Genomic DNA, 26,357 nt, shown 5'->3' with positions numbered 1-26,357 from the left:
CGCGAGCGGCGGCGGCGGCGGATCCCGAGCGGGGCTGCGGCGGGGGGCGGGGGCGGCCGCGGCCGCCGCCATCGCCATCGGCACTGTCACCATGCTGAGCCGCAGCTCCTTCACCAGCCTGGTGGTGGGCGTGTTCGCCGTGTACGTGGCGCACACCTGCTGGGTCATGTACGGCATCGTCTACACGCGGCCCTGCCCGGCGGCGGCGGACGGCGCGGCCGGGGGATGCGTGTGGCCCTACTTGGCTCGGAGGCCCAAGCTTCAGGTGAGCGGGGTGGGCACCGCCCGAGGCCCTCGGCGCGCCACCCGAGGCACCGCCCCTGCCCTCTGTCCCTGTCCGTGCCCTCTGACCCCGCTTCCCCCTGTCCCTGCTCCCTCCGGGCCCTCTCGGCAGTGCTGGGCCTTGCGGAGAGTTCCCTTGGCTGGTGCGCGGGTGGGGCTTGGCTTCGTGTGTTGTATTGATTTCGTATATCTGCTGTCACACACGTACTGGTTAGAGCAGCGTTGCGGAAGAAATGCTGGGCCTGTTTAGTTGATAGAAGTCTTCATTAATTCATATAAATATGTGAGAGGATGGGTGCCAAGGGGCTGGTGCCAGGCTTCTAAGTGGTGCCTGGCGACAGGATGAGGAGTAATGGCCATAAACCAAAACACAAGAACTCCCACTTCAGTGTGAGGAAGAACTTCATTATGTTGAGGGTTGCAAAGCACTGGAACAGGCTGCCTGGGGAGAAGGTGGAATCTCCCTGTCTGGGGACATTCCAAACCCATCTAAATGTGTTCCTGTGTTACCTGCTCTAGGTCACCCTGCCTTTCCAGGGGCATTGGACAAGGTGATCTCCAGAAGTCCTTTCCAGCCCTGACAGAGACCCTTTCCTTTATTGACAGGATCTCTGGTTCTCTGAAATGGCTTCACTTCCTTCAACTTCCAGAACAGGTCATCCCATTAAAATGTATTTAGTGGCTGGCTGTTGTTTCTGTCCCCAAAAGGAGCTGAAAGGCTTTTTTTTTTAACACTATTTTCTTTCCCTATGTATACAGCCTTCCTGCAACTGGGCGAATTAGTGAAGCTCAAAGACAGACCTGTACTCTGAACGTAGATATGCATTAATTTATTTCCATACTCTTAATTTCTCTGTGCTGTGTTTTGCTTTCAGTTAAGCGTGTACACTACCACCCGGTCAAGCATTGGTGCAGAGAGTAATATAGATCTCGTTTTGAATGTGGAGGATTTTGATATTGAGTCCAAATTTGAAAGGTAAGGATCTGGTCTAGTAGTATCCAAGGTATCAGAGTTCTTTGTTGAATTCTGAAGTGTGCATCCTACCTAGGAGTTACATGGATGGAAGTGTGCATGAAGCCAAGGTAGATTTCACTATTGGTTAGCTTGGATCAGCGTGCTGTTCTCAGCCATATAGGCAAATGTTTTGCAGAAGTGTGCCTTGCTCATAATAGTAAAATTTACTTTCCATTGAGAAAATCTAAAGACAAATGTACCTAGAAGTGCTTGAGACTTGCCTCTAATCGCCTAGGTAGGACAGTGGCTACACGTTTTGTTTTGTCCTTAATTGCTGTGGCTTCAGTCCTGGAACAGGACTTAGATGTCAAGCCACATTCTCCTTTCATGTATTTTAGCAACATGCTCTTCCATAACTATTTGTCTGCTAAAAATCACATGAGAAAACCTTATTTTCTGATAGTCTAGGGTTTGGGGATCTTCTGAAGCAATATTGGTGCCAAGACTGTGCCCTTATAGAAATTTTTTAATAGAACACTACACTCTGCATATGCCTCTGAACAATAAAAATTACTGGAACTACTTGTTTTGTCTTCAGATTTGCTGTCTCACTTTTGTTTTGTTTGTTTAAAATAATTGCCCCATTCTTGACTCTCTTATCATAGTCTCCAAGATTATTTCACTCTCTTCATTTTCTGTGACTAAAAAACTTGTTGGTTAGAGTTTAGGTCATATTGAACTTCTTCTCTGACAGACCTTATAAGAATTGTTTTACTGACAGGGTCTGCTAAGCTATTGAAAGTATTCAGAGCAGAATAAGGTGTATTCCTCTACAGGAATAGAGGAGGCATTATGCAAGGGTGCAAGTAGGATGATTTCTTGGCTAATACAAGGGGAGTGACTTCATGGTTTGGGGCTCCAGTTTAGAGTTCTCTGCTTGGCATGCCTTAGCTGAGAAGTTACTTTATTAATGCAAAGTGCGTGGCAAAACTTTGTGATTTTCTTTTTAAACTTTGTATCGTGTATACGATCTGTGATGCATCTTCAGCACACGAAGGCTGGTTTTTTGCAAGTGCTGTCATAATTTTGGCCCTGTGACCTATCAGTAGAGGAAAGCAACAAAAGAATTGATGCAGTCCTATGTTATCTAGGGCAATAAAGTTGGGAGTGGACAAAGGTTAAACTATCTTAATATAATAGTAAATCTTTGGAAATGCGTATATTGTGATATATTGTATAAAAAATTACCCCATCCAGCTATGGAACATGTTAGCCAGAAGTAATTGTGTCTAGTAATAGTGAAATATTTCAGCATGTGCTATGTCATCTCATAATATATTTATTTTGTATTTTAGGACAGTGAATGTCTCTGTACCAAAGAAAACCCGAAATAATGGCACATTATATGCATTTGTATTTCTTCACCATGCTGGCATTTTGCCTTGGCAGGATGGTAAGCAGGTGCATATAGTAAGCCCTCTGACCACGTACATGATCCCCAAACCAGAAGAGATTAATTTGCTCACTGGTGAATCAGCCACACAGGTAGGTGTGTGTCCCATCTATGGAAGAGCATCTGCAAAATAAGGAATTTATTTTATAGACATTTCTGGTGTTAGTATCTGCTGTGCTTGCATCATTAAACTAAGGATGATAAAACAGAAAAAAAAAATCAAAATCCTCTTCTTAATTATCTTGCTAATAGCAGACCACTCAGCAGAGCAGATGCAGAGCTCTTTAAAATGCTGGCTAGTTATTTAAATACTATCCTGGTTAACAGTAATCACTTCAAGGATTCATTGCTTTTGGTAGAAACACTGTATTGCTCTGTAGCAGCATGGTGCTGCTTTCTATAGTGAATTGAATTCATTTGAAATAATATGCTTTGCTGTTGTAAAATAGTAGAATAAGATATGAAGACAAACAGATAATGTTTGGTTGATCATCCTTTTGACTGTTTTGAAGTAACATCTGATTACTGTTTCCTCCTGATTTCAAAGTGATTTCTTCTCACTAGTATCCACAATCCTAAGGTATGAAGGTTAATTAGATGAATATTCCTTCTTGATGAACAAGGCTGTGAATGGACACTGAAGTTTTTCAGTGTCAGATTGTGGTGGGCCTTTAAAATCCATTCTGTTGTATTTGAGCAAAAGACTTGATCTTGTCAAAATTAAGGTAAATTGTTTCTTAGCAGGCTTCTGGTTTATGATATAGTTAATGACCCTCTGGATTCTGTGAGTTAGATTATTAGCTTGTTCAAAATTGTGTTGGTTAGCAGTATGCATTTTTATTCTTTTTTTTAAGCAAATTGAAGCAGAAAAGCAGCCCAATGCCCTGGATGAACCAGTCTCTCACTGGAGATCAAGACTAACCTTAAATGTCATGGTGGAAGATTTTGTGTTTGATGGATCATCGCTCCCTGCTGATGTTCACCGCTACATGAAAATGTAAGTTGATGACTTAATTTTGTCAGATATGGTATTTATAAACTTATGTCACATTTCTTCAAAAATCTTCCTTGACCTTCTGTAGTACTTTATGTTTAAATTGGCACCTAGAGACAAGGGCAGATGCTCTTAATGCTTGCATTTTGGTAGTGACAAATTGCTGCTAAGATACTATGTACTAGAAAGCCTTACTGCACATACCTGGTTCCTGGACAGCTCAGAGTTTACAATACTTTTTCTGTGTGGGGTTACTATAGTAAGGCAAAGCAGGACTACAAAGACACAGGTAAAATGCTATAGCAGACCTCAAACCTATTTGTTGTCCTTCTGGCCTTCAGAGCAATTGCCATCCCATGACCCTTTCCAGTTTTCCTTCACCTGCAAGTTACTTGCACAAACTGGAAGTGCTGAAGTGGTACAGCTGATCTCCTAGGAAATCTTTTTTTCTCCCTTTATGATTCGTTTTATTTTACTTGGACAGTGTGTGTTCCTATGTTATGTCATTTTCCTGAAGAAAATTCTAACAAACAGGGCTGGGTTTTTAGGCCTCTAGGTGCAGGCAGTAGCTTCTGCTCACAGCTTGCTTCAGTCACTTCCAGTATCAAGCATATAAGTAATGCTCTACAGGCTTGTGCTGCTGTATGTTGATGCCTTTCTCTACCAAGACCCTCTTAAATCCAGAAGTAGTTGGTTAACCAGCAGACCCCAGGGTTCTGGGATAGCTTTCCAGCCAGAATAGGTAGAACCATAACAAGAAGGGGTTGTTGGACTGGGGTTGATGGATGAGGTAGTTTTTTCTGGTTGATTTGCATCAGTGATGTTTAATTATGGCATTATACAGGAAAAGAGTTTTGATATGAAATAACCAGCTGCAATTTCAGTAACGATAGCTTTAATCATAGTTACTACATAGAAATCAAATCACTTCAGTTAAATAACCAAGCACTGTTTCTGAGCCTCAATTTAGTCCTTTTCTGTGTTACTGTTGCACATTGTGCATTTAGTGTGCAGTCTCTTAGCATGCATGGAGACTCTTTTCTTTTGTCAACAGCTCAAGTTCAACTTTCAGGCTTTAAGAATCTCCATGATGCTACTCCATAGATTTTTACCAAGAACATCACAGTGTAGATACCTAACTGCCTTTCTAGTGAAGACTTGAAGAATTTGTCTCTGTTAGTGTATTGGACTAAATAATTTTCCAAGATGCTGACATAGCAACTGCATGTAGGTCATAATTTACTAAATAACTTTACAGTAACCAATTTGATAGAGGGCTTGAAGGCTAGGAAGTGATTATTGGATTCATGCAGGTTGATGAGGTGGTATAGCAATCCAAATGAGAGTTTCTGTAGATGGCAGAGAAGATTTCTGCTCCTTGTACAGTCCCTGCAGTAGTATCTGACCTTCTCATTTGTGCATCAGCCAGCATCACATTCATGGTCCCATATGGGCAAGAGCATGAGACTGATGTTGTGCCAGGCACCAGTGAGTGGGGGAGATGGTGGGGGGGTGTCATGGTCGCAGTAGGAGGGGGATATTTGAAACAAAGGACACAAATATATGGCAGTAAACTTCAGCATGTTTCTCTTCCACAGACTTTTAAATTTCCCTTGGTCATTCAAAAGCTTCAGCATCATCACAACCGATTTAACTTGTATTTTTATTTGCTTATTCTGTCTTTCTACAGAAGAGTGAAAACAAACAAAATTTTTCAATACCTGTATCTTTCAATGAAAAATTGATTCTGGACTAGTGGCTAATTTCTTGCTGTGTGTTAAAGGAAAATCTGCTTGAAAAGATGGTGGGATATTTCTACATGGGTAGATTTGAAAGTGATGAATGAGTGCTAATTTGAATAAAAGTAGTTTTCTTTTTAGATCACTACAGTTATAAAATCCATGTTTAAACATCCTAGGGTTCAGTTGGGGAAGACAGTGCATTACCTTCCAATATTATTTATTGATCAGCTAAGCAACAGAGTGAAAGATTTGATGGTGAGTAATAGAATACCTTTAATTACATTTAACAGTTTTAACAGTAATCTTCAATGTTGTTTTAAGATTTTCTCATAGGTTGTTTGTTGTAATGAAGAAGTATAAATGCACAAAAGGACTCAATGACCATTTAACCTAATGTGACCTAATGTGGTAATTGCAGAAGCTGGATCTGGGTTTTGAGACTTCTCTCTGGCAGGAGTATCTGTCAGTCACTGTCTTCTATTCCACCAAAGATGTTTGGATTCCATTGCTTTTGCCTTTTGGGTGGATATGGAGGACATCCCTGTAGCAGCAGTAGTGGCAGGACCAGTTTCTTCAGTAGTTTGACTCCCTAATAGTAGATTCTCATACCTTCTAGGCAAATTGACAATATCCACAGCTGATAGTGGAGCTACACTTGAGATAAGTCAGTAGCTATTCTCTTATCTCCTCAAAATTAAGATGTGAGTAAATTTCTTGGTGCTGCTGTCTATCATGTTAGACTAACCTGAGCACCTGAAAGTTTGGTGTCACAATACATCTAATGATTTTGTGCACTTAAATAAATCAGTACTTTGAAACTTAAGTAAAAGTTGGATGAGATTTCTGGAGATTGCTAGTCCAGTGCCTCTTCTTAGAGTAGGATCACGTGGAGTGAGTTTTTCAAGACCTTTTCCAGTTGAGGTTTGGCTATATCCAAGGATGGAGAGGCCACAGCCTGTATGGGCAACCTGCTTTAGTATTCAGTCACTCCAGCAGTAAAAAAAAAAAAAGAATTTTCTGTATTTGGTTTTTGCCCAACTCTTATCATGTAGGAAATCATACAGTTCCTTTGCTACAGGTTACACATGGCAGTCCCATGTAGCTAAATCATGTTGATCTTAGCAGCTCTTAGTTAACCCTTGCAGTTCTTTTCAGTTGCCTTGACTGGAATTTGGTACTTGGAGTTACTGAGAACAGCAGTCTTGGGGAATGCCTCAAAACTGTTAAATGAGCACATCTGAATTATGCACCTTCTAGTTGAAAGCCTTTGTAGATGTAAACTTCCCATAAACCTTTAAAATTGTCTCTCCAATTCATTACTTTAGCTCAGAGAAAGGGTTTTGTTACTTAGTGTTCAAGAGAATCTTTAGAATTTTGTGTCCCTTCCACCCCAGATTTGTACAGCAAAATAAACTCCTGAACATTTGTTACAAGTCTTGACAGCAGATTGTTTTGTCCAGTATTTTTTTAGATATGTATTTGTAATGTCTGTATTAGTGATCATTGTCCTTTGTTTAAAGTTTTATCACAGCTTGTCCAGTTCAGTACATCCATGTGAACTTTTAACTGGTCAAGTCATGTATCCTGTTTACAAATAAATTCAGCATTCCCATGTTACTAATGACATTCCTGCAGTTGTCATGCATGTCACAGTTAATATTGTTGTAACTCACTGCCTTAGAAAGTCATTAAAGATCCTGGGAAGTGCTGCAAAGACTATTCCACTAAAACCTGCAACTTCCCTGTCAGCACTGGCTTGTGTGATGTCTCAGTAGTGATTGGCCAAAGTGCTCTCAAGCCGTGCAGAAAGAGTGGTCTTGTAGTAAACATTCTGTAGGAGAATAAGTGGTAAGTGAAGAGCAGGCATGAATAAGGAGAGAAGGTGGTACAGCTTTTGTGGAGCCAGGTTAATATTTGAGTGTAAATAGGGGCACAGACAGTATCTGTTTTCTATTCCTGACCTAAAATCGTGGAGCTGAAGATGTGTTTTTCCTGCTTGTGCTGGGCTGTGTAGATTGTTAACTGACTCTCATTTTCATCAAGATGTAGGTCTTCTGTGGTGAGTACTGCAGTCTAGAGATTATGTGTTCCTCATGTTCTTAACGTGCTTGAATGCTGTGGGTTTGGGATTGCACAGAATTTATTAAAGAGATAATTTTAAAATTCATACCACTGAACTTAATTGCAGTGTTTGCACACTGTTTTGTAGTATTGATTAAGTAGAGTGCTAGAAGTAATGATGCTCTGATGCCATACTGCAACAGTAGGTGTATTGCAGGAATTTGGTCATTCCTAGCTTTCAAAGGCTTAACAACCATCACACTCACATTGAGGTTGTGAGGCACCACTTGTGGGTTTTAAGTTGTTTGTTAAGAAAGAATTCATTCTTCTAATCTTACCTTTATTTTAGTTTGCTTTTGGGGTTGGACAATTCCCATCTCTGTCTTCTGTTGCAATCCAATTTCCTCCCTACAGTCCCCCTAATTCCTCCATAGTAATTCTTTGTCTGTGCAGAGTGCATTTGCCACATGCTGCTTACCCAGGCATTTGCAAAATTTTTGTTTCTTGTCCATCCTCCACAGATAAAATTTCTTTTCCCTTTCTGCTGTAAATGTTAACACTGTCTTTGATAGACTGAGAAATTGAAATTAGACTAACTGAATTACAGGAATCCTTTGAAAAAGAGAAGCGGTGTGAAAGATGTTCATATGGCTTTTGGAAAATGGCTGTAGAATCTTGCCAGCGTTCTCTACAGTCAGCTGTAACCACACTTGATTTTTTGTTTCATTCAGTTCAGAGATCCCTGACACTGTTCTAGTTTCTCAAGCTTTTCTCTCTGCTGTATTCATAAAACTTTCTCAGCTTCCCTTCCTGTCCTTCATGTGCCTGCATGATCTGTCCCTGTCTGAAAAGCTTACAGAGTCTTGTGAGGGTGGTGAAGTTGAGATTTGTTTGTACTCACTGGAGGAAAGAGTGAATGGGAGAATGAATGTAGCCCGCAGTTAACATCTAAATGATAGGTGGGGAGCCTAAAGCCATGTTCTGTGTCACAAGAATCAGAAGCCCATTCACCTCAGTCAGGTGTCAGCTAACTAATTACTGTAGAAACAGATGCAGAGTAGAGTAGCAGGTTTGAGATGGGAATTATGACTGGGAGTAATTAGGAGCCTGGAGCAGCTGATCTTGAACTCTTGCAAAGAGTGCCTGCCAATCTGTCATCCTGGGCTATCCTTGGAAATGTAAAACAGACTGCCTGAACATGTTCTGAGATAGCTGAGATAGCTGCTGAGTATTCTAACATCTTAGAGGACAAGGGGCTTTTTGTGGTTTTTTTTAAACCTTTTTGAGAGGTGGGCAAGGATAGCTGTCATGCAGAAGGAGCTGAGGCAATTTAAGACTTTTGTTTTTTCAGCTTAAGTAACATGTAGATGATACAGTAGGATTAGCAGAGATTTGATTTTTGGGGTGCAGAAAGAAAATTTTTGTGACACTCCAGATCCCAAAGTTATCTTACTTAGCTTTAGCTGTGGTGTTTTCATTAGTCTGAGCTAGTGGCATCATCTTTCTTCCCCACCCTTTCAATTTCTCTCAAAATCAGCTTCAATGAAGTAAATTTCTGACTGTGGCCTTTGGGATACAATTTTTGTTGGGTTTTTTGGGGTTTTTGTATAATATTCTAGTTTAGGTAATCTTAGCATGTACATTCAGAGAAGAACTGTCAAAAGAGTTATCTTAAGCACATGTTTCCCACTTTATGCTGCCATCTCAGAGGCATTTGTATACAGGAACAGTGAGGTTGCTATAGGAACTTGAACAGAACAAACTGCTAATTTAACATTTCCTGGAAAAAACACAAAGTCTTCAAGCATGATATAGAAGTCCAAGATCTTATTCCCTTTTAATGACAAACTGAGTTCATAAAATTGTGTGATTAAATTATAGTGTGATACAATCACTTTCTTGATTTTAAAAAAATATTAATGGGAATAATTGTTACCATTTTTCTGCTGTTAAAGATGAAACATTCTTTTTGAAATGCAGGTTATAAATCGTTCAACAACAGAGCTACCTCTTACAGTGTCATATGACAAAATATCTCTTGGAAAACTCCGATTTTGGATCCATATGCAGGATGCTGTGTACTCCCTCCAGCAATTTGGTATGCTTACCTTTAATGACTTTAGGCTAAGAAACCACAACTAACCCCTTAATTTGTTTCTTTTATGTACATAGATGATATTTTTTTTTTTGATAGCTGGTGAAGAGATTTAATGCTACAAACCTTGTGTTGATTCACCTTAAGTTAAAGATAAAAATATATGTTGACATGTGATAGGGAACAAGAATACAGAGGTGAATTAACCATTTTTAAAATTAATTTTATTTGGATAGTACTCTGTAAAAGCATTGGAGGACATAGTCAAGAAGAGCATTTTCACCATGGGTTATCCCTATCATCCTGGAACAGAAAAGTTGGATCAGTGGTACATAGGCTTTGATATAAGGTATTCACAGCTGCTCACTGTAGCCATATATCTGCAGAGAAACACAGGCAGGCCATACTAAGTAAAATCCAACTGCTTCTCCTTAGTTCAGTTATATCTAAATTAAAGACAGTTATGTCTGCTAAACATAACTGTTGTGAAAGAGTCAAGTAATTGCTTGCTCAGAGTTTGTGGAGGGCATTTGTCCACCATCACCTCTTCATAATTTTTTGTGAGCCTCCTCAGAATTGAAGTTTTCATATTCCATGCCTTGGTTGTTGTGTGATAGACACAGATATCAAGACCTCTCATCCCAAGTGTACCTCCTGTGCCTGGAAAAAAGGCCTGTGTAAGGTGCTGCTTGTTCCCCCTACATATGTAGATAGTGAAACAAATTTTCTTATTGGAGTAATTTCTGGAGCAGTCAGATTAGTAGAAAAACTCCAAAATCACTTGTGAATGGCCATGTACTTGCTGTGGTGGCAAAGTAAGTTGATGCTGCACTCAAGCACCATTGCCATAAATGCAACATTGTGTATTTTCTGAGAACTGTGGACTTCGATCATAATGTTGCATCTATAGCCATGTTTCTCACTGACTTTCGTTGTCTGTTGCTGTGTAGTCCTTTTCTTATTTTTCAGCTTTTGATGTGAAGCTCACTCTTCCTGTATCAAACTAAAGTTCAGAGGTCGATTTGTAAAACATTTTTTTTTACTTCTTGCTCAGCCAAAATGATTTAATGTGTCTTCCCATTTGTCTGTCAGGTGGTCAGCTTAGGTTGTAATTACACAACATGTTAAAGGCACATTACAAAACACATTGTAATTACATAAGTCAAAGGCTTGTAACTGGTGGGGTTTGGGCTTGGGCAAGACAAATAACTTGTCAAAATATAGGTAGATTAGGATTTTACCTATAAAGCTTCCATCATGTTTTGGATTTATGATTCCTTAACAAAACTTGTGCAGGTGACATTAGATTCCTTTCACGCTGGACTTGAGCATAACAGCAATGAACTGTCAGGTACTTCTTGCACAATGACTTGTTCTTTTTTGTAGGGTTTTCAGAAAAGGATGCAGATGAAGTAAAAGGAATTTTTGTTGATACTAACTTGTACTTTCTGGCTTTGACATTCTTCGTAGCAGCGTTCCATGTAAGTGGTTTTAGTTTTTAGGCAGTACATAATATGGGGGGAAAAAAAATGGGGGAGGTGTGTCTGACTTTCAGGTGTTCCATTTATTAAGAATTATTCTTGAAAATAGTAATTTCAGTAGAGCAGTGGAAGCATTATCTGGTACAAAAGTCAGCTTTATTTCCAATACAGAGTTAATATAAAAACCTTAAATAAGGCAGACATTTGAGATAATTATACAGAAATTAACAGTCTTGACTGAAATATAAAACATTACCTTCATTATCACTTTTTTTCAATTGTAGTTGAACCAAAGCCCCTAGAATTAATATGCTTGTCAACATTGGTTTAAATTTTGTTGACTTCTCACAAGGTTCCTCACTGCAGTAGCATAGCTGGGGCACCTGTATTAGGGTTTGAGTCTCTGACTTCTAATCCCCGCAGAAATTTAGATCAGCTGATATTTTCTGAAATTGCTTCCAGAAATGTTCCTGTAAAGTGTGGAGTGCTCGTGATTATTTTTTTTGTTTTTGTTTGTCCCTTTTTTAGCACTGGCTTAAATCTGAACCTAGATTTTAATGAACAACTTTTTTTAGACACTGGGAATGTTTTTGTAATCTACAGTTACACTCAACACAGTTCCCATACTCCGGGAGAGATAAGAACTTGCCTGGAATGTTACGTTTCTTTATACTTACATTGCACGCAGTTAACTTGTTTGGAAAGCCTTAGACTTCCATGGCATAGTAATTTAATTTTTCCACTCTGATCATCAGATTGCAAGGTATCTGTAGACTAGGACAAGCTTTTCTGATACTTCTTTCTCTTGTGTATCATTTTCCCAAATAATAAAAAACCCCAAACCCCCCAAAAAACCAGAAAAAAAACCCAAATAACAACCCTCTTCCACAAACAAACAAACCCCACAAAAACAACTGAAAATTTCCTCATTAAAATCTACTGACCCAAGAATTTCTGGAATCTGTGTTTGATTTTTTTTTTAGACACTGAAGGCTTAAAGGAAATACCAAAAACTATACTGAATGAAAATACTGAAGAAAATAAAAAAGTTTCCTACAAATAAATTGAATTCTAAAATGTCCTGGAAGTTTAGGTCAACTTAGTGACAAAATACAGAGGAAACCTGCCTTGCTGTATTGTAGGATTTTTTTTTTCTAAACTTTTGATATTAACCAAATGTAAATTGACTATCAATCCAATACTAAGCATTTTTAGTTTAATTTACTATGCTTTTCCCTGTGGTGTGTGGTTCCTCAAGGTCCTTGTTCTTCACCCTCAATGATGAATTATCCTGTATTGGGTCTCTGGCTTGCTTTACAGGACACTAATCTGGGCAGCATTGCAATGGTAGTGTTTGAAATTCATCCTGTCATTTTACATTGCTTTTAGAGCCTGGGCTTCTACAACTTTTCTTTTTAGGTTTTATTTGTGAGTCTTAATTTTCGTTTCTGAAGCTTCTAAAATGGGGTTTTTTTAGTACCATGTTGAATGCATTGTTAGCATTTTCAGTCTCTCATTAGTGTATGTTTCAAATGAGCAAATGACTATGTTTCTGCCTATTTGCAGCTTCTCTTTGATTTCCTTGCATTTAAAAATGACATCAGTTTTTGGAAGAAAAAGAGGAGCATGATTGGGATGTCTACAAAAGCAGGTATGGACTAGAATGCAAAGTGTTGTCTATGTGCTGTCTATTATATGGTGTGTGTTTTCAGTCTTGCTCTAAGTTAACACTTTGTAGGTTTATAGAGATAGCCAAATGAGATGGTTTGTGTACAAAGAGATGGCTAACAGGCTACACAGATGGGTCTAACTTTGTTAGTTCTGTGCTCAGGTATCACTTGAATTTAAGCACTTGTGTCACTACTGAGGTTTGACTGTCTTGGAATTGGGAATTAGATTAATAGTGAGTCAGTTACCATGTTTTCCTTGCTGAAGGAACAGAGAAGTACTTTGAGAAAAGAATGAAGAGCAGAAAAAGTTCTGTGGGTGGAGAGAATGTGCTTTCATGAGTAATGCTGTTCTGCAAGTCCCTTGTGTTCCTTGTAGATAACTACAGGTTCCAAAATATTTGTGGGTGGAAAGTGCTGTATTGTAATGCTCTTGCTTGATTTGGGCTTTGATGTAAACAGGAGCAATAGAGGCTCCTGGGGTGGGGGGAGGGGGAGAGCATGGGAGGGTTGACTTGATTTGTGTACAGGAAAGATGAGAGAAACATAGTGATCTGACATCCTGCCAAGCCTTCTAGAAACAGATGAATAGCTTTTTTTCCAATCTTGATTATGAAGCAAAATTGTAAACCTGGAGTCACTTGACCTCTGAGACTATTCCTAATTCTATCATATTTATAGATAGATTAAAACAAGTAAGGAACATCAATACCAGGGGGGAAGGGCATTCTAATTTATGATGAACAACATGCTTTATCATGTGGAGAATCCATCTATCATTTTTATGAGTGCATTTGTTTTTTTAAAGCAGTTGTACTGCTCTTGGCATGTGTATGCCAAAGTGCTTATAAAATTCAAAACTGTCCATGGAATTTCAAAAATAAGAGTCAGTTGCCAGATTTGAGTCTCAGTAAAGTCAAATTCAAAAGACTTTTAACATTTACAAACAATAAATGAGTCTCAAATACTGACATTATATTATCTCACAGCCTTTCAGCTTCCAGGAGACAAGCATAATGAATGTAGCTCCTAATTGTACTCACATATTGCTGAATTGCTTCAGTACAGAAATCTTCATTAAATGTTCCAATTTTTGTTCATCTCCTGTGATAAGGATTGCATAAAATGTTCTTGTTCCCTATTTGCCTAGAGATCATTGGCTGTTTCTAGGACTACTAGATATATCAAGATGTACACAGAAGAAATTCATACCTAAATTGTGTAAGACAGAATTGTACCAAACAGACCATCAGTCTTCTGTCATCTCAGCTGTTCATTTAAATATTAATAAGCCTTCCATTTTCATGTTTTCTGTCTAGTGCTTTGGCGGTGCTTTAGTACCGTGGTAATATTTCTTTTCCTTTTGGATGAACAAACAAGTTTATTGGTACTGATCCCAGCAGGCGTTGGTGCAGTGATTGAGGTGAGTTCTTAAAGCTGTAGCACCAGATACCAGTATATGCAGCAACATCCATAGTTTATAGTAGAAGAATAATGCTGAACTAGTTACTGGAAAATTCTGGTGTAGCTTGCGTGTCCTTGGCTTTCAGTGACAGAGGAGATGGTGTCCCTTGATCAAATAACTAAACTGGAAGTATCTGTTTTTTCTGGGATGGGCCAGCTGATATTGCAGAAACCAAACACAGTGATGCTGAGGTTCCACTTATCACATCACCTAATAGGCCTCACTCCTGGCCAAGCAAGTATAACCATCGTCAACAAGCCTGCATGGAAGCACTGTCAAAGAGCAGGCTGTGTGCCCACAGACAGTGCCAGGACTGAGGTGATTGGGGAAGGAGGAAAAGGAGGAGAGTGCTGCCTGTGTGCATGATTCCAAAAGTCTGCATCTAGTCAGTGGGTTGCAGGTAGCACAGCTGTCTCAAAGTGACAGCAATCTCAGTGACAGTACATCTCAGAGGAATTTGTCTTCTAGGAAGAGCTTTTTTACAACTTGAACTTAACTCCTGTTACTCATGCAGTGCTAATAGTGACATTGAATTGATTCTGTAAGAAATTATTTTCTTACTTGTACCAAAGATACAAGTAAGTGATACTGTCGTTACACTATTCCCCTTTTTTTTTTTGCCTGGAATATATGGTGTGTGAGAAGAGAATATTGGTGTATCTAAAGTTAAGCAAATTAACTTTGTCCACAAAAAGCTTCAGGGAGTGCAGCTCTCCTGGGGACCTGCATTGCCTAAGTTGTCAAATCTGTATAGCAGTGTGGGTACATGAGTAAATTTTCAGGTGAACTGAAACTTCAGGTTTACATTAGGGTCAGGCTGTTACAGCTGTACAGTAAGTAACCAAATAATTCAGCAGATTCGCTGATTTTTGCTTGTAGTTCACTACTGAAATGTAATGACTATATAAGTGCCAACTTAATCCCTGTTAGGAGTTCTGAGGCACTTTCATCAAAGGCACAGAAAAAAAACTTGCTTGGCAAATGACTACTGGAATTTTCTAAATGCCTGACCTGGGGTTCATCTTGGTGCTAACCCCACTTAGGCACTACCATTCAGATATCCTGGAACGACTACATTGCTTCACTTAAATTATCATCTGATAAAGAGACTTAATAGTGCAGGCTCACAACATTGTACTTGTTAGATTACATGGCATTTGGTTTGTGTAGACACAGGCAGTGTGTGCTGCAGTCAGGATGCTACTGCTTTATGCAGTGGGTGATTAAAATAAGTAATCTGGAATCCCTCATAAGATGTTCCTTTGTATAATAATCTTTTATGTACATTTTTTGGTTTTGCTAATCACAGCTCTGGAAGGTGAAGAAGGCCTTGAAAATGACAATCAGGTGGCAAGGTTTGAGACCCAAATTTCAGGTATAGTAGACATTGCTCTGTTAATGATTACACTCTTGAGTCATCCATCTGTTTCCAGGTTACCGTGCATCTTGACTTCTAGTGAAATGAAGAATTTTTTTTAATTATAAAAGTTTCCCATATACATCTCTCTATGAATGGCTTAGTCCAATAGCAGGATGAGCATTTGCAAACCTGTTTCTTTCTTTGAGTTCTTTAGAAGAAGCAGCTATTTGTATGTATTTATGGTGCAAGAAACTTCAGAACTTTTCTGTCAGTTCTGCTTAATCTTTATAGGTGGGCTGTGCTGCCACTGTGTTGGAAAGGCACACTTAAGTGACATCATGTTTTGAAATAAGAAACTGGCTTTTTCATGAACCTGTAGTGTAACTTTTCCATTGTGGAACTAACAGAAGATATGGCATGTTCTGGGGACAGTACACTCTTAGATGATTCTTCTGGGTAAAATGAAGTGCTGAGATTACAGAACATGCAGTGGCAAAGTGCAGTCTACACTGAAAGTTTATCTTGCTGGCAGAAGAAACAGTTGTCTAATATTCAGTATTTCTGCACAAGAAGTGCTGGGGTTTTGTGCTGCTTAAAGTCTGTGTCTGGAGTGACTGGTGGCTTTGCTTGTTCCTATGTCGAGGAACTGTGTCGAAGCACGCAGAATTTCTGGACATGTGGAGGTAATCCATAACAATGATAATCCATGACCTCTTCATGGTTATGGTTTTTCATAAATGCTTCCTGTATCTGACAAATTTCTAGCTACTTGACTTTGGTTTTGCTTCGTGAATTCTGCTGTTTCAATGGCATTTCTCTAAGCAAAGAAGTCCTGGAAGTTTGGTATAAAATATGAGGTTAAAATTTAATCTTTTTGCCTACACCATATTTAGTAGGCTGCACAGGACTAATATATGACTCTCCTATATAGAAACTTATAAAAGCTTTGTTACCTGCTTAATGTAGAGAGTTGGAGAGCAAATGCTTTCCCCTATGTTCTCATGTGATTGTGATTTTCATATGTGTTGCAGTTTGGTGCATACAATGACTCTGAAAAGAAAACCGAGGAATATGATGCCCAGGTAAGAGGGAATCCTATGACTTGTGATCTACAAAGTCTGTATATGTCACCTGTTGATTGACTTGTTTTGCTCTTTTTTTTCTACAAGTGTATTTTCCACATCTTCACAGTTGTCAAGTGGATCATCATTGTGTAGATGATCAGATAGTGAAGATACATTCTGATAATTTATGAAAGGAAACCGTGAAATAGTTCTTTTGGTTGTTGAAGCTGGTTGAGGCATTGCTCTGAGAATCATTAACACTCAAAAATTTGAAAGCTGTTATTTCTACTTGTTATTTTTACTGAAAGAAAGTTCACATGGTTCCTGATTTTTGAAAGGAATTGAGCATAAGTGACAACATTGGTGTTAAGTAGGAAGCTACTTGTAGAGACTGATCTTTGCGCTGTCTCTTGGTGCCAATGCTCTGAGGTGATTGTTTGTCTGAATTGGGCTTTGGAATTTTTACCACCACCACTAGAAGTGGAAGCATAGTAGAAATTATAGCAGGCATTGGGGAATAGGAAAATATTTTCAGGAAAAAATTATGTGGCTGTCTTCTTTTCATGGCTATTTAATGCCATGAAAAATTTGTCCATATGGAATGTGAACTAACAAACTATTTTTCTTATCCATTAGGCTATGAAATACTTGTCATATTTGCTCTATCCACTGTGTATTGGAGGCGCAGTTTACTCCTTGCTGAATGTCAAATACAAAAGGTACTGTAACTTTGTAAAGGATCTTACAAGGAATTGAAACATTCCCCATTTTTTCTATATGGTTATTGAAATCAGTTGTTAGTTTGATGCATAGGCCAGGAACTAGAAACTTCCTCGTCCTATCTAAAGTTGAAGAATATAGATTTTTTTTAACATTCTGTAAGCAACAGGCTGTTGTATTTCACAGGTTACCTGATAATTACTTTAGCACAGAATTCAATAGCTTGCATACATGTCAATCAGAAGAGGAGGAAGAAAGCTACTATTGACGTTCAGAGGGCCAGCTGGTGATAGGAGAGATGAAAGGAATTCAGTGCTTGAACCTGTCCAATAGCAAAAAGAAGCAAAAACCTTCACAAAATCATTTGGTTTGAACAAGAGGCTTCTTTGTTCCTAGATATGATAGCTATGATGGCAAGCAAGCAAAAGCATTTTTTAGAAAGGGCTCTTTATTCCTTTAGAGCCATGAACTTCCTGCCATATAGTAATACTTCAGCAAGAGCTGGACACTCAATATTTCATGAACAAATGAAACCCTTGTCACCTTTCACTCAAAATACCTGGTTGATTTTTTGTTGGAGAGATGCAAGCAAGTGTGTAGCAATGAGACTTTTTTGTAGGAAAATCCTGCAAACACAAGCATGGTGAGGACATGTAGACATTTTTTAATAGTCCTTAGACCCAGATGGGATGGAAGAAAACAAGCAGTAGTAGTTTTTCCTAATGTTATTTTAAGCTGTTGCTGCATAAATGAGCTGTAACACTCATACTAGAAACTGGGGCAATTTCTGGGCTATTAGAAAAGCATATTTTTCAAAAGGTTCTTGTCTTAGTAAGCAGCTAACAAATATGCAACATTTTAAAATTCTGCTTTTCTGACAAAATTTTTTAATTTGTTTAGTATTTCAAAATACTGTATTTCAGGTATTTATGAGCTGCAGCTTAAGGAAGTGAAGGCAATTCATATAATAGAATTCTTGCCATTGTTAAATCAGTAAGGAAATGTGCCAGAACAAATAATTTTAGCAGTGGATTATCCTTTAATCTTGGAGGCATTTTCTGATTCATTCTTTAAATACTTGTGGATTACTGAAATGCTGCTACAACTGTAATGTTGCTATTAATGTGACAGTAACACAGCAGTGCAAGTTTAATTTTAAATTACATAACCAGAGTGTGACAGTTATTAGCTGTTCTTAGCTGTTCTCAGAATTGCAAGCAGGAGTATGGGATTCTGTCATTGTCTGTAGCCCTACCATTATTTTGTTAGGATTGTGCTCCATTGAACATCTGGGAAGGTTATTAGATGTAAAGAGGGAAAAATCTAGATTCCTTGTATTTACTTTTTTTTTTTTAATACCTACTGTTGTGGTTTGCACTGAATGGTACTTGTTAAGGCCTTACTGTGCCATATTAAGTGACTCTTTAATATTTAGAACACAGTGTTATCTTTGCAGGCCTTAATACAGTCAGGTTTCAGTGAACAGTATTAACATACACAGTGCACATATCTCATGTCAGTTACCTGATTATCAACATAGATGTCTTAAAATGGTGTGTAAAAGTATAAAACCAGTTGATAAATCTGTCAAAACTTCTTGTATGGACTGATAAGTATATTTGCTTAAACTGCCTTCTCTGGAGCCCCTCCAGGGAAGGAAGATGTGAGGTATTTAGTTCTTGTGATGGAGAAATTTATAACACAGCTGTTTCCAGGAGTAGTCATGTGGTGTACAGTGATGTATAGGATGTGTTATAATTTTGGCTGAAGAGAAATGTAACTGTACTGTCTTTATTTGTAGCTGGTACTCCTGGTTGATTAACAGTTTTGTCAATGGTGAGTCCCTTCTGTTCTCTTTTCTATACATATTTTTTCAGATGAAGGCCAGGACTCAAAAGTAGAATATTAACTGCTGTCCTTTGCATCAGTGTAATACAGATCAATAACTTATTACTAAATTATCACAGTGATTGAAAAAGGGAGAAGAATCAACCCAAAGTGAACAAAAAAATTAGATGCATCTTCCTTCTTTAGGGGGAAAAAATGAGTGAAATTAGTAATTAATGGAAGTACAGTCGTGTGATTAACATCTGTGCATTTGTTTGTTTTCCATATTTCATCTTCAGGAGTGTATGCTTTTGGATTCCTGTTTATGCTGCCCCAACTATTTGTAAACTACAAGGTAAGATTGGAAAGTGATGAAGGTCTACTTTTCTAGTCTCTTCTTCCAGACTTGATTACAATTTGATACTTTTTATTTCTAGATGAAATCTGTTGCACACTTACCATGGAAGGCTTTCACATACAAAGTAAGTAAAGCTCTAATTTAAAGTTGTGTGCAGTCATTTTGAAAATTATTTTCTGTAAGAAAAAGCCTAATAATAAATAGCTTAAGGATGGCAGTACTTTTTTTGTTTTAAGAACTAAACTTGTTTGCAACCGTCCTTAAAATATAAAACCACGTTGATTTTCGTTTTTCATAATGACTTCCATATGATGAGAAAACTAAAACTTGCATCCTAGTTTTTATGATAATACTGCTTTTTGTACTGTCAGCTGTCTTGCATGAGTGCAGATGTTGGTATTGCAGACAAATGTATCAGTCTCAGTTAAATGCCTTATTTTAAGAAGGTGTCAATGCATCACTGGCAAGGAATAGTTGCCAAGAAACAGTTAGGAATGCTAAAAGACCTTATTTTGGCAGGTTCCAGGAGCTACCAGAGGCTGAAGTAATGTACACACTGTTCTGTGCCAGGGTGGTAATTGTGAGCTTCTGGGCAAATGTGAGGGGGGATTGTTCCATGGGGGAAGAGCAGCTGCACTGTGGTGTCCCCACTGCCTAGACTGCCCTGGTAAGGCAGTGCAGTGCTGCAGCCAAGCTCAGTACCAGAACTTGGAGGGGAAGGTGAGCTTATTTAAAGCACAAATCAGCTCACTAACCCTTTGATAGCTGCATACACACAAGCACCCATTTGTATGTCCAAGTGGTTTGTATGGTACTCAGACACCAAGATGATAGACCCAAGTATCCCAGTCAACTCTCATATGCACAGATATGGATAACAAGGGGCACCCACTGCTGAGTTCTCACGTCCCCTATGTTCTCCCTCAATTAGCAACTCTGTGCTAGTTTTGTTCTTGTACCCCTAAAGAGGTGATAGTGTTTTGACTATCATTTCCCACCAATCCCAGTCATCAGAGTTTTTGTACTGTGCTTTGTTTTCCTGATCTTTGTGTCCTGAGAAACCCTGGCTGGACGTGCTGGGATCATCAAGGCCCTGATGCCATCACTATGTACCCTTTTTATTTGTGCATCCACTCATAAATGCGTTCATTTTTCCTGTGCTGATATATTACAATTATCCAGAACATCTGTACTTTAAAAGGAGCAGTGTTTAAAAACTGCTCAAGAAATGGTGTCCAATTCTGAACAGAAGATATGGGACAAAAGAACTAAAACATACACGCCTAAAGAGACTACAAAGGCTTTTCCATTTCTAGGAGCCTATAGCAATTGTCCAACTTTCTAGTGCCTTCTGTTTTAAGGAAACAGGGTGCATCTAGGGAAACAGATTGAAATGTAGCTGGTAGCAGAATAGCAACTAAGCAGTGTTTGATGTGGAAATAGAGTCAAAAATAACAATAAACACAGTATTTCAGGCATATACTAGGCAAATCAGCGTGTTTCTTAAGAGGAGGGAGCAAAAGGTATATTACTGAAATAATTCACAATTTTACTTCACCAAAGAAAATAACTGAGCAGAGACATCAGCAGTTAAATAAACAACAGAGGGAGGTTATTCAAGCAAATAACCTTTAAATCAGTACAACCTTGCCTTTTCTTACAGAGCATTTATAGTTCGTGTTTAGATGCCATAGGCTATCCACAACAAAGGCTTGTGTGTGTAGAGATTGAAGTCTATTTTTGTTTTCAATTACGTTTCATTTAGACATTTGCTTGCTCTCTTCTTCACTTCAAGTGGAAAGAAGAGTCTGAGGGTTCACCTGTGACCATTGTTTTAGAGAGCTTTGTCGTCTTTTTTCCTTAATTTGAACTCTGACTTACCAGTTTCTGTGGGTTTTATGTTTCATTGTTAATAAAGAGTGCCTTCAAGTAAGGTAATCTCAAAAGAAAATTATCCATTCCAAACACTATCAAATGGGCTGCCTTGGTGCATTCACTTGCAGTGCCTTGTGAAGACTGCCTGTGTGCCTGAAGGATGGAGCATTTAGCTTTTTCTTCCCATTGTTATTGTAGGATCACTCACCTGGGTGTTGACTTGGAAAGGCTGTCTTTTCCAGCTTGCCAAGGTTTTTGGTTTTGTTCCATGACAAACATTTGCACAGGCTTGAGAAATGCCAGCCATATTCCTCATTCACTTCAGACTGATGGATTTGTTTTGACCTGACAGAAAGAGCTCTCCTGTTGTAACTAATCTCTAACTGGAGAGAGAACTCTCTCCTGTCCAACACCCCCATTTTCTCCCGGTATTTTCTTCCATCATATAAACATTGGTTCATTTTGTAGAGTGAGTTTTGTGCTTACATCACTTGCACCCTTCTTATGGTATGGATTAGCATACAGCTTGCTAAACTGAAAGGAGCCATGTTACTGACTCAGTTTGTTAACCTAACAGTGAATATTCTTTGCTGGGTTTGTTTCCTGATGTTTTCAGTGAGTTTTAATAAACTGTTTTTTGAAACAGTTTATTGCAACATGAGTACTAGAGCTGGTGCACTGTAAGAGTTGATACGTACACCCTTCCTGTAGCCAAGAGCCAAATCCAGAGGAGTTGCCTTTTGGTTAAATTACTTTTCATTATTGCTGCAGAAATAGAACCTATAGTACACCTAGTTGATTGGAATTGGTGTAGAAAATTATCCATCCGTTATTCAAGACATGGTTACTTCCAGGAAAGCACTGAAAATATTTTAAAGTCTTTCCAAGGCTATTAAGTTAATCTTCTTAAAAGCAATAAATTAACAAATTTTTACTCAAATTTCTACAGAAAACGAAAGTGAAGTGACATTTTGTACATCTTGTCATTTGAGTAATGGATGAACCAAAGTCTGGGGGTTTTTCCAGTTCCTTTTGAAGTTTTCTCTGAAATTGAGTATGTGTTTTTTCCCCTCCCATGACAATACTCTCACTTACCTGAAACAGTCCTACTTCCTTTTTACTTGTAACTTCTGGTCTGTAGTAGACAGTATGTCTTCATTAAAAGAAGGCATTTTAAAGTTTGCATTAATTAGTTTTGCAGCATAACTTTTAAGTGTTGTTATAAATATGGAGGAAGTCTGTGTTCCCACAGAAAAATATAGGAAGCTTCTAACTTTGTATGACTGATGACTTCCTTTCTTCACAGCCAATTGAAGTATACTTTTCTTTTCTCTGTAGGCATTCAACACCTTTATCGATGATATATTTGCTTTTATCATCACTATGCCAACATCTCATAGGCTGGCATGCTTTAGAGATGATGTTGTGTTCCTGGTCTATCTCTACCAAAGATGGTATGACTTCCTTTAATATTTGTTACAGTTTTTACAATGCTATAGATGGTTGCATTAAGAGGGTTGCTTTTGTTGCTACAAAGAGCTGTAGATTGGGATAGACTTGGAGCAGAAGCTTTACACTATAATAATGTCTAGTATAGTATGGGCTGGATAATGTTAGTTACGTATATGCCTAGGAAAGGGAATGGTGAGCAGGGCACCCTGTAAAGGAGATCTCAATACAAATAAGAGGAACTAAACCATTTTCCCATAACTGACAATAATCCTGGACATGACACAGAGTAGTAAAAAGATTCCTCTTCTCACAGTACTCAGAATTTTTGTCAGTTACCCCTTTTCCCTCCCCACAACATCCTTCTTTTCACCGGATTTGGAAGTCGCAAATCCTCCCACCCTCCAAAAAAAAAACCAAAACAAAAGAAAAACCAACCAAAACCTACAAAAATAAAAACCACAAAAACAAAACAAAAAACCCCCCGCAAATCAAATGTGAGACATAAATACCTGAAGTTAGGGAAAGGAGAGAAATTTCTAAGCTTGTATTCACCTTAGCAGTTTTGGGCTTCTAACCCTTGCTGAGGGCCACATCTCCAAATGCTCACTGTCTGAGGCATGTTCTCCAAGGTGCTCTGCAGGGCAGTAGTGAAAGGTGTTGTGTGATGGGGGACTGCTCTGCTCTGCCTTTCTGTTTACCTGGTTTGCAAAAACAAGTTATCAGGTTCTCTTGTAAGTTGAGTACCTGTTGAGTTTGAGATTCTTTGAGTAACTAAAATCAGGTAGGGAATAAAGCTATATGCACTACTTACGAAATATTGTTCATAGTGAAGTTACAGAAAGTGTATTTTTGTTTCCAAGAATAAGCATTTTTGATTATTGTTATTTTTGTAGAAATTAAGTGGTCAGCAGCTTCTGATAGGGGCTGGGCACTGGTTTCAAGTTTGACAGATGTCCTGGATTGCTTGAGGAAAGACTCCAGCCAAGCTTTAAGGGAGCTAGTACATCTCTTAAGAGGTTCTGTTATGAGACAACTGGTTGAGTCATATTGTGAAAAAGCTGATATGTCTGTACAAATCTTTAAAAATGTTGGGGTTTGCCCCAAATGGGAATAGAGAATATGATGACAAATAAATTAAGTTTTAAAATTAGGCGTCCTAGAACTACTTAATTCCTTCAGATAGGAGGCTGTAATGTAACTAAAGATTTGGGTTTTTTCTTCCAGGCTTTATCCTGTGGATAAGAGCAGAGTAAATGAGTATGGAGAATCTTATGAAGAAAAGTTAAAAAAAAAAAGCTCATAGAGAATAACTAAGAACTGAAGAAAATTCTGACCCCTGGACTCTTCCTCGTTTTGTGTATTACCTGGTCTTAAGGAAGGAAAAACTTATTAATAAGAGTATTTTTAAAGCTTAAGACAGAACTACATGGACAATACATCTTCTATATTGCCAAAATCTAGTTTTGATACCCTCCTCTTTCAAGACCTTCTTCGTCCTCACAAGGTCTACGGTCTGCCAGATGACATTATATAAACTTCCTGCATTTCAGCTTCTCTTCAGTGAAAACCTAAGCATCCTGACCATTGTAATTAAGATCCAAATCTGTGTTTTTAAGACAACTCATGAACTGAAACTGTGGTGCCTGTGCCACTAGGCTATGAAAACTGAAATAACAAGACACTGTGCTACAGCAGAATCAAGAATTATTGCCAAACTGGGGGCTGTCAAAAATAAAAGGTATAATATTGGATTATATTCTACTTACAAATCATTCTCATTTGATAATGGAGATAATGGAAATTGTAGAAATTGTGAATTCCTAGCTAAAAAGATATATTGTTGGAAATATAGGATAAGGTAGATGGCATTGTTAAACTTCAAATTTTGCCATGTTCTTGGCCTACAATATGACAGAGGGTTTCAGTTTTCTTGAAGTGAATGAAGGTGTGAAAAAACTGTAACATGATTTCTTTTAATATGTATGCGAGTTCATAGAAATCTTTCTGTATTGTTGACAAACCTGATTTCTTGGCATAGAGGGTATTCATGTAATGCAAATCATTGTTACATGCTGGGAATATCTCTTAATGCTTCCTAAATTCTTCATCATTTGGTACCACAGTGACCTACTAGACCAATTCTGTCATGTTTCAAAAGGAATAATTCCTCTGTCTTTTCCTCTCTCCCTCCCTGCCCCATCCTATTTTTTACATGAAACACACATCATTCAAATATAATTATTTTGCTCAAGTACAGGTTCAACAAACTACATGATGCAGAGAAAAAAAATAACCTGGTAAAGAACAATTCATACATTTCAATTTAAAATCTGTATTCCATGGGAATGAAATTCATTAAGGGAGGCATTTTGATCTGTTTCTTTCAAATTTGTAAAAAATAATCAGGTTGAATTGTTATACCAAAATACAAACTCCACAGCTATATCTAGAAACCACCTCTAAAAATGGTTAGAAAAATTTTTTAAATCTTCAAAGATTTTTAAAAGCAAGTTTCTTAGTAACAGTAAAGAAAATACAGAGTGCATTCCTTTCAACAGCAAAAAAAAAAAAAAAAATTTAAAAAATCCAAAAGGCAGAATTCTAGTTTCCAATTCTAGTTTTGCTTTGGTCAGTAAGTTTACAAATAAACCAATATGATACTTAAGTTTATTGAATTGCATGCTGTTTGCGCAAGGCTGTTTAACTTCAATTTGTCATGAATTGAAAATATCCATACAGGTCAGCTCCTGTGGTCTGTAACTACTTGGTGAAGTGGATTTTATCCAGTTCTGGTACTGCAAAAGTCTGAATGTATAAATACTTGGGTCCAAAAAGATAAAGAAGTTTGCCTGACTATTGTGTTTTGCTACAGACTACAGCCTTTCCTGTACTGAAATCCTCCTTACACACTGCTGACAATGGAAAGGAGTCTTGAAGTGAATATTTATCTCCTGTTAATGTTAAAGGCTCTTTATGCTGTTAATTGTAACTACAGATTATTGACTTTAGCATTAAACACACCTAAGTAAGTCTATGCAAAACTGGGGCTGCATTTGCTGTATCTTGTACCTGTTTTGAATTTGTTTGGAATGAGCTCTTTACTGTTAAGCAAACTAATATTTCACATTAAGATAAATGTGTGTGAAAAGTTTTCCTGATGTAAAGAATGCATATAGCACATTCCCTTTTTGTGCCATTTCAAAACAACCAAGTCATTGGTTCTTCTAGAGTAGCTTCCCAAAGTCCAGAATACTGTATTTGGGTATTTCTGATGTTTCCTGGCTCATTTTTGTACACAGAAAGATTTCTTTAGCACCTTTACATACTGTGAGTTTCCTGGTCTTCTGTCTTGCATTTCTTGACACTGACCTCATGATATTCTCTACAATAGTCATAAAGCATATAAAATTAGAACATTTTAAGTCTAAGATGAGCAAGACTTTCCTGTTCAAGTCATTGTTTTATGCATTCCATTTCCAAATAAAAGACTTGGCATACAGGATAAA

The 26,357-nt window shown here is 38.1% G+C and overlaps 1 protein-coding gene across 1 annotated transcript; it reads left to right on the top strand.

Annotated features, from left to right (window-relative positions):
- On the top strand, positions 1-26,357 carry CLPTM1L (CLPTM1 like). The gene is made up of 17 exons (XM_071455479.1): positions 1-265; positions 1,158-1,258; positions 2,593-2,782; positions 3,545-3,687; positions 5,603-5,681; positions 9,468-9,585; positions 10,969-11,063; positions 12,630-12,714; positions 14,050-14,153; positions 15,505-15,570; positions 16,587-16,637; positions 17,256-17,338; positions 19,141-19,175; positions 19,466-19,521; positions 19,604-19,648; positions 22,738-22,853; positions 24,076-26,357. The coding sequence occupies exons 1-17, from the start codon at positions 92-94 to the stop codon at positions 24,152-24,154; spliced, it is 1,620 nt and encodes a 539-aa protein (XP_071311580.1). The 5' UTR covers positions 1-91; the 3' UTR covers positions 24,155-26,357.

The sequence above is a fragment of the Agelaius tricolor genome, unplaced genomic scaffold (assembly GCF_023055355.1).
Source record: "Agelaius tricolor isolate 1412-34295 unplaced genomic scaffold, bAgeTri1.0.p SCAF_2, whole genome shotgun sequence".
Lineage (NCBI taxonomy): Eukaryota > Metazoa > Chordata > Aves > Passeriformes > Icteridae > Agelaius > Agelaius tricolor.
The sequence above is the reverse complement of the archived record's forward strand: the minus strand, read 5'-3'. Positions and strand labels throughout refer to the sequence as shown.

What these genes read in the sequence shown, in the direction of transcription:
- CLPTM1L (XM_071455479.1), top strand. Translation starts at nt 92, where the DNA reads ATGCTGAGCCGCAGCTCCTTCACCAGCCTGGTGGTGGGCGTGTTCGCC. An exon ending in CTGGTGAATCAGCCACACAG is followed by an intron (nt 2,783 to 3,544) that starts GTAGGTGTGTGT and finishes CTTTTTTTTAAG; the next exon opens with CAAATTGAAGCAGAAAAGCA. An exon ending in GCGTTGGTGCAGTGATTGAG is followed by an intron (nt 14,154 to 15,504) that starts GTGAGTTCTTAA and finishes TGCTAATCACAG; the next exon opens with CTCTGGAAGGTGAAGAAGGC.